This window comes from Hevea brasiliensis, chromosome 13 (genome assembly GCF_030052815.1).
Source record: "Hevea brasiliensis isolate MT/VB/25A 57/8 chromosome 13, ASM3005281v1, whole genome shotgun sequence".
Classification (NCBI taxonomy): Eukaryota; Viridiplantae; Streptophyta; class Magnoliopsida; order Malpighiales; family Euphorbiaceae; genus Hevea; species Hevea brasiliensis.
The window spans coordinates 85,265,407-85,277,767 of NC_079505.1; the positions used below are offsets into that span (position 1 = coordinate 85,265,407).

The following is a 12,361-nucleotide window of genomic DNA, read 5'->3' on the forward strand; positions in this document are numbered from 1 at the left end:
AGATGGGTATGTGTATATATATATATACATATGTAAATCTGGAAATGGAGGGTATTTTTGTAGTTTCAATGCAACTTCAAGTCACAAGTGGGCAAATGGAGAAACGAAGCAGCTGTCGCGTGGTGCTTGATGATGATATTGTGAGGAAACTGACGTCACCAGCTTCATCATTTATTAAAATAATATGCGAGTTCATTTATTAGAATATGATTCTCATGTGCATCTAGCTGGGCAAGGTGTCACTAATTAATAGGGAACAAGGATACGTGATTTTGATTCGATTTAAAATCGAATCAAAATTTTAATTTAATTTTTTTTAATTTATTATAATTATTAATTTTTTTATTTTTAATTTAATTTTTAATTTTAAAAATAATTTTATATAATTATTTTTTTAAAAGTCATAAATTTTAAATTTAATTATTAATATATAATATATCTTTTAATTATTTTAAATTATATAATTTTTAATTATAAGGTATATAAGTGATTTAAGATTAAATATATTGTATAATATAATAATATATTATATAATATATACTTTAATTATTTATTATGTAATATTTAATTATAAAATATAAATATAATTATGAATTAATATATAATATAATATAATATAATAATATATTTATGTTTAAGAATTTTAAGATAATTTAATGTAGTTATAATTAAAATTATTAATAAAATATAAATAAATAAAATATAATATTAAGTTATATTTAGTTTATATATATATTGAAAGTATATAATATATTAAAAAATAATAAAATATATATATAAATTTAATTATTAATTTAATTTTAATATAATTTTAACTTAATTATTAATAAATAATTAAAATATTAAAATAAATTTGATTGGATATAATGCGAAACCAGAACTATGCACGGCCTTACTTTCTTCGAATTGTAGCAAGCCAAACCCGTAGACCACATGTTTCCATCCCAAAATATGAAAATACTAAAACGACATGCGATGTGGATTCTACTGTTTCAACAAACTCAATTTCGGAAGCAAGTTTTTGGAAGGGAATATTAATTAATAATTCAAAAAAATATTTTTTTTTTATAACTAAAAATATTTTTTGATTATTTTATATACATCAAAATTAAATTATTTTCTGTAAGCAATTTTAAAAATAATATTTTCTATATTACTTATCAGGCATATTAAAATTTTTAAATACATTCTACTAAATTTAAATATTATCCAACATAAAATATTGATTCACACATATATATATATATATATATATATATATATATATATATATATATATATATATATATATATATATAAAGATAAATAAAATTAGGGAATTGAGCAAGGACAGTGTTAAAGAGAGAGCATGTACTATTAATGGCCAAAGATTCAAAAGTTTGAACTGGAATTTCAACTTCCAAAGTATATAGTCGTTGGGTTTGACTGAAATGACGGGCAATTGCAGCAATCAAACTTAGCTAATTATTAGATATATTTAAAATATTAAAAAAATAATATTTATGGTACTGAGTTAACCTAATAATTTCAAATTAAACTTATACAAATAAAATTATAAAAAAGTATTATTGTAACAAATATTATTGAATAATTAAAAATTTTAAAAAAGTATAAAAATAACTGGCAACAATTAAACTTATACAAATAAAACTATAAAAGAATCAAATTAATTTTAGAAAAGCTATTAAAGGGCGCAAGAATATCATAGGCTAGTGATATCATTGTCGTCTTGCAGATTAGCTTGCATTCAGCTTAGAATGTTAAATGGTGCGAAGATTTTAAGATCAGAGAACTGCTCATGGGTTAACAATGCAAACTTTTTAAATGAAAACTCAGATGAGAGAAAAGCAAAAGCTGCAAGAAAATGACATGAGAAAATTGAAAATTATAGTGAAATTGGAACATAAAAATCAAATCGATGTACGTTGCATGCAAACATTGAAACCCAATTAGTCTCCAAAATGAAACATTTCGTAATATTAGACATGAAACATGCAAATAATCAAGGAGTTTTGAATGGATACGTTGGTGTTGTGAATTGAAATCTCTCAAATTTTTGTTATTATGCATACTGGACAATATGAAAATTAGTAGCATTAATTACGCAATTTTATAAGGATTTATTTGATATTTTTATTAGAATTATTGCCAAGAAAAAACACAATTTTCAATATATTAATTAAAAATATATTAAAGATAATTAGTTTAAAATTAAATTTAATATATTTTCATTATAAAATTCTAAAATAAATAAATAGTTTGATTAAATTATACTTTAATAATTTCTAAAATAATATGCTTTTAAGGAAATTAATTTTTTTCCTCATAATCACAATCTAAATCAAAGATTAAATATAATTCAACAAGAATATTATAAAATTAAGAGCGGACTTAATTTATAAGTTAATTAAATGTATTTATAAATAAAAAGTAATAAATAAATTAATATTTAATTTAACTTATAAGATAAAAAAATAATTTTAAATAAGTTAAAAATTATAAATAAAAATACTTTACTTATAATTTATTTATTTATTTTAAAATTATTTTTTAATATAGTAAAATATTATAATTTTTAAAAATATCAATATAATCCTTGTTTCAACAACTATAACGTGTAATTATACATTTTTTAACAATTTTAATAAATTAAATTACTTTTAACTATATTTTAATCAAAAAATCAAATTATTCTATAAAAATTATTTTTAAATAATTAATTAATTATTTTTAATTTAACTCATAAATTAAAAAAAATATATATATTTTAACTAAAAAATTAAAAATCACTAACTAAATCAAACGCCATGTAAGTGCTATTTGTTGTTAGACAATAAATAGACTTCGTGTAGAGCTGGCAGATTGTCGTTTCTCACGTGGCCTAATGCCGACTCACCTGTGAGTGGGGTAAAAAAATTGGGCCTCTATAATTGGGGTTGCATAAGTTGCCAACCCCAGACCATCTCATAATCATGCTTAATTAAATTCATGGCCTTTCTCTACTTTTTTTTTTCCCCCAATTTTCTTTTTATATATGCTGGTGCTAGAGATTTTCCTCAGCAGAGAAATATGACTACAAATTTAATTTATTGATAATTAAATCTAAAAAGTTATATTTAAAATGCTTTTACGATGTAAAATTTTCCATAACCATTATTATTTTAAAATATTTGTTAAGTAGCACGGCCTTAAAATATATTATTAATGTTAATGGAGCAACAATTTGAATAAAAAATATAAAATAAATTGTCTTATTATATAGATAATCAATAATTTCAAATCATATTTTCATGTGTATATGTAGAACAGCGCCGAAAAAAAGATTACATTTCCATTTGCATATACTCGTGTGATCTCGTGTGTGTATTTTTTTTTTAATATATTAAAAATAAAATAAAATAATTAAGAGTGATATCCATTGGAATGAGTATGATCCACAATGTCAACCCATCGTAATCAAGGGGAGTTGTTTATAATATTTATAAGCAATGATTCATTGTCGACGAATGAAAAAAAAGGATCAAAGACTCACCAAAGGCAATTAAATAAAAAGCATACCCAAAAGGGAGCCACATTTATTCTACATCAAAGACAGGCAGGACCCACAGCTAGCCGAAATTGGACACTTGCGGGGGCTAACGCACAAGTTGATGATAAAGAGAGTGCAAGTGGATTCAATCTGCCAGGCAGCCAGCAGCCAGCAGCAAGGTAAGTTCGTTTAAAGCTTTTAACTTTTGATACACGTCCCTTCCAAATGAATTAGGACACTTAACTGTTAGAAAAGTGGCCTGTTTTCAAAAGTCAAATTTCAAACCACATGGTCTTTTGAAACTGCGTCTGGAGAGTTGCAGATTTTGATCTTATTGATTCAAAATTCTTCTGTCGCACAATTAATATCTTCTTTTCAATACATGGGGTTAATTTTGCTTCACTTAATTTCGTCAACAAATTTAATTTTGCTTCACTTAATTTTGTCAACAAATTTGAGTGTGAATTAAACTTGGAGATTTCAAAAGTTAAATTCGATCCTTAATTAAATTATCTCTATATGCATATACTAGTTATACGTACTTATCATCATTCTAACATTAAAATATTAGCAGCCGGGAGCCTTAAGCATATATTAGCTAGATAGAGACAGATCTTCATTTATGTTTAATTCAATATGATCATGACTCCTGATCTTATCAATTAGGCGTCTATTTTTCTTTGAGATAAAGATGACTTGATATATATTATGTTAAACTTCTTGTTGTCGGCAGAAAAAATAACAGATATTAAGGATATATATCATGAATGAAAGATGAAGCCCAATTCCATTTGGTATTCTTTCTTGATTCCGGACGATAGGCGAAGAAACGAAAAAAGGAATGGAGGCAATTTTGGAAACAGTGTAAGTCAAAGAGTCAATATGTTGGACTTGGAAGGTTTGAAGGTACAATTATTTATTTATTTATTTAAAACCAGATACGGAGCTAGATGCATGTAATGTAAGAAATTTATGAGTAAATGAGGTTATTATCATGAGGGTGAGGCCTGAGAGATATGACTTTTAGTAATATTCTTCATTTTCTGTCAATGGAATCCATATTTTTTGCGTCAAGACCATAAATGTTGAAGTCACCCTTCATTGTGGAAAACCTTAAATATTTTATTTTCTCGTCAAAATTACAGAATTATTTATTATTGACTATATTAATTTACTCCAAATTATAATTTTGTAAATTTCAATCAACAAAAATCATTCGCTGATTATACAATTGAATATTCACCTGCAACGCTACACTTGGGGAAATTACATTAATCACCTTGCTTGTCTTATCAGATCTTTTTATGTACAATACGCACACGTAACATTAATTAGTTTTTTATTTTATTTTATTTTATTTTTTAAATATTATTTAAAACAGAACAAAGTTAAAATTAAAAATCTTAATTATGAAGATAGGTTGATGAGCAATTGAGCATAATACAATGCTAAACGTTTCGCCCGAAGGAGCCTGGAAGCATGGTTTAACTTAAAGAAAGGAGTATGGGCTCCCACTATTACATTTAAAAAAATCCACTAAATACGATAAAAAGAGGCGCAATCGAAGACCCACGACGTCAATACTCTAATTTTTCCACTACGGATGCTTCGTCACACCGCCCGCGAACCTCACACGAAACTCTACCTCCCACCATTATTCTTCCCTTATATATATATTCGCCTCACTCTTTCTATTCCACTCAAATTCTTCTTATCCCTTCTCTGAATTTTCGATTTTCTCAACACCCCTTTCAGGGTCTTTCCAAACAGAGACTAATTTCTATCATGGCTTCTCCTGACGAAGCTTCAACTTTAGAGCTTATTAGGCAACACCTCCTCACTGACTTCGCTTCCATGGATAACTTCAATCTTGATGCTTCCATCTTCTTTAAAACTGAATCCCAAGAATTTGATTGTTTGATTCCACAGCAACCACACAAGATGGAATTCAATAAGCCTCAGCTGGTTCAAAACTCCAACAATACACTCAGATCTTCTACTCTGAGCCAGAGGAAACCAGCCATGAGTAACATATCAATACCCCCTCCAGCAACCTTGAAGGCTATCCCACCGCAGAAGCCGGTAGCGGTATCAGTAGCTGCAACTGATCATTCTAGTGGAGAAAAGCATTACAGAGGAGTCCGGCGTAGGCCGTGGGGGAAATATGCAGCGGAGATTCGAGATCCTAATAAGAAAGGAGCTCGTGTATGGCTCGGGACATTTGATACCGCCATAGAAGCTGCAAAAGCTTATGATAATGCTGCCTTTAGATTGCGTGGAAGCAAGGCAATATTGAATTTCCCTCTTGAAGTTGGGGATTCCGATTCCAATAATACCCAGCAGGAATCTGAATTGACAGATGATAATAGTGAGTGTAGTAATAATAACAATAGTTCTTCCAAGAAAAGGAAGATTGAGGAGACAGATAGCTTGCAAAGCAGCAATAATAAGGTCATAAAGACGGAAAATCCTTCGCCGGAAAGGGAAGGCAAGGCAGCTCAATCGACGGATCCCTTAACTCCGTCGAGTTGGAAGGGGTTTTGGGATGGGGAAGTGATGGGGATATTTAGTGTGCCGCCGTTATCACCGTTATCCCCACACCATTCAATGGGATATTCAAGGCTCATGGTTATGTGAGAGAGCAGAAGGGGAGGGATAACGGTTTGTTTGGGTATTTACGCATAAAATATGGAAAAAAAAAAAAAAAGAAATCTGATGGCGCTAAGAGTCTCAGATGATCTAGAAATTAGGAAATTTAGGGATAGTAATCATCTGTATGTGTTGTATAAGTAGAGTGTTATGGAGCAACAACCAGTAGTCGTTGGATTTGTTGAAAAATATTAAGATTGCGAGATTGTATTTGTTCTTTGATTTAATTTATATAATATTTTATGGTGTCAATTTTTTGTTTTTTTTTTCTTTTTCCCTTTTAAATTGAGGCCTTTTATTCTTTTGAAGAAATTAATTAAATTCATTTTTTTTATAAAAATTTCCACGAATAAATGGAATTGTTGATGGAAAGGAGGAATAAAAAAGAAAATTGAATATGGAAGTTTTGTGATAAAAAAAAATATATAATTTTAAAAAAATCAAAACACTAGTTTTGAAATGAGGTGTTGGTAACGAGTTTAATCAGTCAGTCGCTTCACACAAATTAAAGTTAGAAATCAGAAGCCTACTAGAACAGGCATTTTAACAAACAAGTGTATGGCATTTTATATGGACGTGCCAAAAATTTACTCAAAACGGCAAATTCCGTTTCTGGGTCTGCAAAATAATGTTTGCATATAAAAAACCTACATAAATTTGATTTGATGATATAGTGGGGTTATGTGATCCTGCAAGTGGATTGAAAAATCATCTCTATTTTCCCTCATCAGCAGTGTAAAGAAATTATTGAACCCTTAAAGTAGGGACAATTAATCTTTACAAAAAGTTAGTTAATAACTGTGCTTATCAGTAGCAATAGCGGTGTCTTGAAAGATCCTACACACTGAGACTGAGAGGATGCATGAACGACTCTGTTGGCAAAAGTTCATTCCATTTTTTTTTAATGAGCTTTTTGTCTCGGATCTTCATTCAATAGTCACTCTACATGGAATGAGAGGGTCTCAGAGAAAATAACCTTTGGAGGCCATATGGCAAAACTAGATGCAATGGACCTCCAGGACACAACCGCATGCAGCTAGGTAGCACCTGTTTCATTTACATGCATGAATCAGCGTCGATTGTGGTACCAGTAAAATGCCAGGCCCTAGAAATACAACTTGCGGAGGTTGTATCTAGTGGCATAAAGCTAAATGATTGATGGTCTTTTTTGGGGTCAGCTAGCGCAACTTGAAACTAAAACTGCCCCATTAATAATGGGAATGGATAAGACCATCCAAAACCATGGTTAAAACCGTGTGAATTGATGGATACCAACTGGCTTGATCGGAAATTGGACACTATACACTCCAATTTGATATTTAACTTTTGCATCAGCTGTTTCATAAGTCCACTTCCTTATTTAGTTCTTTCTCGCTTCCACTTCCGCAATTCATATTTTGGCTCATTTCTTGGAGTTCAATGGCAACCCCAACTGCTACTCCAGAGGAATCCTCAGCTCTAGAGCTTATTAGACAGCATCTTTTTGGAGACTTCGCTTCCACTGACGTCTTTTTCAATAATCTTGATTTCCATATCTCCACTCCCTCCCACTTTCTACAACCCATCAAACTCGAGAACCACGATTCTCTATCCGCCTCAGAATCCAACTCCCCTGTATCTGTCCCCATTCAATCTACCCATGAAACCTGCAATTTCCAACCAAAAACTGAGCTCGTCGACTTAAAATCTCCGGAGCCTCCTGGTTTGGTTAACCATTCTCCACCACCAGAACCCATGTCGGACCTCAAGTCCATTGATGAAGAAGAGAAGAGGCAGTACAGAGGTGTACGAAGAAGGCCTTGGGGCAAGTTTGCAGCGGAGATCCGTGACCCGAACCGGAAGGGTACTCGGGTTTGGTTAGGGACCTTTGATAGTGGTGTTGATGCTGCAAAAGCTTATGACTCTGCTGCATTCAGATTGAGGGGAAGAAAAGCCATCCTGAATTTTCCTTTGGAGGCTGGACTGGCTGATCCGCCAGAGCAAACCGGCAGGAAGAGAAGGAAACTGAAGAGAGCGGAAGTGGCGACGGATTCTGGTGAATTGTCATCGGCGAATTGGAATTTGGATTGCGTTGAAGGGGAGGGAATATCTTATGAGGAGCAACTGTCACCGTTATCAGGAAAACCGGTTTTGCTAACGTGTTAATACATGATTGGCTAAAGTTCAGCACTCGCCCCACGGTGAAGTACCTTGAGTTCCCTGGCTTGTGCACTGATGCACACCAATGCAAAATGTACAAGGAATATGTGAATTATTAGTTTCAATGTTTGGGTGTTTACTCGATAACGTAGAAGTTTGTGAAATATGAATAACTCATTTTAGTGTCAATATCTCCACTTTTAAGAATTGGATTAATTTCTATTTTGTTAAGAGGAAATTGGAGAATGAAGACTTGAATTCAAGCTTGATATATTAGTTATATGATTTTAATTAATTAATTAAGTTAAACTAAGCACATTAAAATTATATAACATATAATTTTTTTTTAAATCAAATTTATTCTGAATTTAAGATATAATATGTGTAATCTAATCTTATATATTTTTATTTTTATTCATAATAAATAAAATTCAAAGAAATTTTGTCATATAATTTGTATTTTAGAATTGTCTAGCTCATTTTATAATTTACGTATTTAAATTGAAAATAACAGACCAACTAGCACACAAAGTCTACCAGCATAGCAAACTATGAACTGACTTTTCCAAAACAATTAAAGCATGTGTGCCTTAATTCTCACCTATCTCAATGTTTTTCTATTAGAAAGGAGAAGAAAAGTTTGACAATTCTTGAATCTTGACTTTATTGTTCTTCGCTTGACTTTATTTCTATTAGCTATAAATTAGATTATTAATAATGGTTTCACTTAAAACAAAAATGCTAGACCTCGCCTAATAATTATGTGCAACTTGCAAGACCCAAGTTGAAGTCATAAGTTTGCCGTGTAGTAAAAGAACTTAAAAAGGAGGGTATAATAGCTTTTCAGGCAGATGGTGACATAAAAGGGTTGGGGTTAAGAATGTTGCAGAATAACCAATGAACAGTATAATACCCCAAAAATTTTAAATTTTATTATTTTATGAGTATTATTGATATTTTAATTTTATTTAAATTTTAAGAAATTATTTGAGATTTTTCGGATTTTAAAAATCGGATTCGATTTTTCGAAAATATAAATTTAGATGATTTTTAAAAATTAATTTAAAAACCACGTGGCAAAACTAAAAATATATTTGGAGTCTACGAATTTTTCTGAGTTTTCTGAAATTTTTTCGGAATTTTTGGACTTCATTTTTGGTCTCGAGACAGAGTAAAAATTTAAAATTTTGTATCTTGAATCAAACCGGACCGAATCGGACCGATCGAATCGGACCGACATTTTCTTTTTCTTCTTTACCCTTCTCCGCGCGCGTCCGACCTCCCTCTCTTTCTCTCTCCTTTTCTCTCTCCTCCCTCCTCCCATTGCGGCGTCGCCGCCTCCACTGCCACGTCAGCCGTCCCAACCCACCGGCCGCCGCCCAAAACGGCCGGAAAGCGCGCGCGAACGCCCCTCCCTTGTGCATGCGACTTTTCGACTTCCCGGCCAAAATCCGGCTGATCCGGCCATCAATCAGACCGGGTCTTATATCTAAATTCATCTACTCGTCGAGAGCTTTCCATAGACATCAAGAACACCGAAATCCATAGAGCGGTTTGTCCAATTTTTGCCCGGGAAGTTTTAGCCCATTTTGATTTTTGGGCTAGATTTCTCGCAAACCGTGAACCCCACGAGAAAACCGAGAGTACCAGAGCGCTCCACTCGTCGAGAGCTTCGCGGGGATATAAATTTCAAAATTTTCCGACACCGTTTTTCGGTGGGTCCCACGAAACTTCGCAGTGTTTTTCCGAGCATTAAATGAGCTTAGAAAATTCTGAAAAATTTATGTACTAACCCCCGTGTTGTGGGCTTCGTGTAAGTATCCTCAATTCGTGGAAATTCGACAGTTGACCAGGTCTGTGAATTTCCGGCCAGACAGACCCGTTACCGGAAAAGTCTCCGAATTGGACCGAGGTTTTGGCTACCCCCCCATTGTCAGACGTGCCGAGCGCGTCCCCGAAATCGGAATCTGCAAAGGTAAACCCGAACCTTGTTTTTTCGTAATTTTCTAGTGCTTAAATAGGATTAAAAATCCATAAAATATTTGTGGTAGCTCAGAAAATTATGATTCTTTTTGCAATAGCCTAGTAATATTGCTAAGGACCGCGGGGCAAAGTTTTAGAATTTTTAGAGCTTGTTTGGGTAGTTTTTGCAAAAATGATCAATTATAAGGACTAAATTGAAATTTTACATATTGTGATGGATGACTGATTTGATGGGCCCAGGAGGGGCTGTGTGATGTGATTGAGTTGTGGATATATGGATTGTGAATATAAAAGTGTGTTTTGAGCCATTTTGCAGGTTGGGTAGGTCCTAGGTATAGGGGAGACTCACGGATTTTAGCATGACTTAGGGCGTCTTGGTCTTTTCTTGATTTGTATTGAGTCATTTGTATTAAATAATTGTAATGTAATTGTCAGGTGAGCCGGGACAGCCTTCTTCCTCCGCCCAGCCGCCACAGTGACCGTTGTCAAGTCTGTGAGTAAAATATTAATTTTAATTGTAATTTCACTATTATTATATGTTCAAGCATGTTCATGCATCACTTATATGTATGTATTTATGTAGATAAACTCTAGGCACATTTTATGTTGCATTTATAACTGTTAAAGTGCCATGGATGTTGTTGTGGTAATTTGGAGCAGTGTGCGTGCGTTGGTGTGCGTGTGATGTGGTGTGGACTATGGATAGGACGGGTAGACACGGCTTGAGATCTTCGCTGGGACCCGGTCCTTCGGGGTAGTCACGGCTTGAGTTCTTCGCTGGGACCCCGATTTGGTTTATTAAGCGAAAGTCAGGCAGAGTTCTTCACGGCACCGGTTGGATTTAAGAGAGTCAGTATGGGGATCAGCTCCCATATATTATGATTGATATTACTGGGTGTGTGAGTGCTCCAAATTACCTTTTTGCTGTTATGATGTGAATTGTTGCTGATGTTGCATTTCACTCCACAGGGTGCATTAGTTTTAGATAGTTATAGAGATTATGGTTAAAATTGATATTTTACTCTCTGAGTCGAACGCTCACTCCTGTTCAATATTTTTTCAGGCCACAGGAGGATATTTTTTAGGTTAACCTGCTTTCTCCCTCGCAGGTTATTTATTTATGCTTGTGTAATTCTATAAATTTCTAGAATTTTCGCATGTGTTAGAAATGTTTATTTGATATGGGTTTGTAAACTAAATTATTATTTTGGACCTGTAAACTTAATATTCTATGCATGTTTGATGGATTGGATGAGGGAGCTGAGCTCCCATTTATTTTTATGCTGATAAGTATGTGGAGGGTGAGCTGAGCTCCCCAATTGAGTATTTATTGTGTTTACAGGTCGGATGAGTCAAAAACTCTCCGTTGATAGGTCCATTTTATGGCCGGACTCTGTCCGGTTGATTTCTTGAAATTGGGCCCAAATGGGCCTTAGAGTTGGGTTAAGTGAATAGTTAGGCTTACTACGGGCCTCGGGGGCTTTAGGCTAGCCCAGATCCTAGTACCGGTCCGGCCCATAGGTTGGGTCGTGACAAACAGACCCTTCGTTGGGTGAAAGCCACCGTAGTGCTTTGAGGTTCATTGTTTGCTGGTATAAAATTTTCCGCATGATGAACTTAATGCATACACAGATGAACATGATAACAGAATTTCAACTTACTATTTTTCAATGGCGATCATAAATTGCTAAAAGACAATTGTGTTGTGCACCTAAGAAGGTACAAAGAAAAATAAACATATATGACCACAAAATTTACATACATAGGGTTATGTACATAAATATATTATCTTCCACTAAGATTAAATAATTCATGAAATTAAAAGCACAAAACCATCTACTCATCAACCCAATTACATTATAACCCAATATATTATAACGTTGTTTACATCATATACCATAAAATATATTAGTCACTTACTTTTAGACCATGCCTTTCTTCACCTCAAGTCGAAGTATTTATTGAGACTGTAATAGTCAAGTGTTACTCTTCTTAATGAGCAAAAGTTTCTTTTTTTCTTTCTCAGGTTGAAAGCCACTTCTTGGTGGTAGTCAAAGCCAA

At 32.9% G+C, this 12,361-nt stretch overlaps 2 protein-coding genes across 2 annotated transcripts; both read left to right on the forward strand.

The window, feature by feature from the left end:
• Positions 1–5,011: 5,011 nt before the first annotated feature.
• LOC110669624 (ethylene-responsive transcription factor ERF105) lies at positions 5,012–6,430 on the forward strand. Its single transcript, XM_021831346.2, has one exon. The coding sequence runs from the start codon at positions 5,315–5,317 to the stop codon at positions 6,164–6,166; it is 852 nt and encodes a 283-aa protein (XP_021687038.2). The 5' UTR covers positions 5,012–5,314; the 3' UTR covers positions 6,167–6,430.
• A 365-nt stretch (positions 6,431–6,795) lies between these two features.
• On the forward strand, positions 6,796–8,506 carry LOC110669623 (ethylene-responsive transcription factor ERF107). The gene has a single exon (XM_021831345.2). The coding sequence runs from the start codon at positions 7,598–7,600 to the stop codon at positions 8,321–8,323; it is 726 nt and encodes a 241-aa protein (XP_021687037.2). The 5' UTR covers positions 6,796–7,597; the 3' UTR covers positions 8,324–8,506.
• The last annotated feature ends 3,855 nt before the right edge of the window (positions 8,507–12,361 follow it).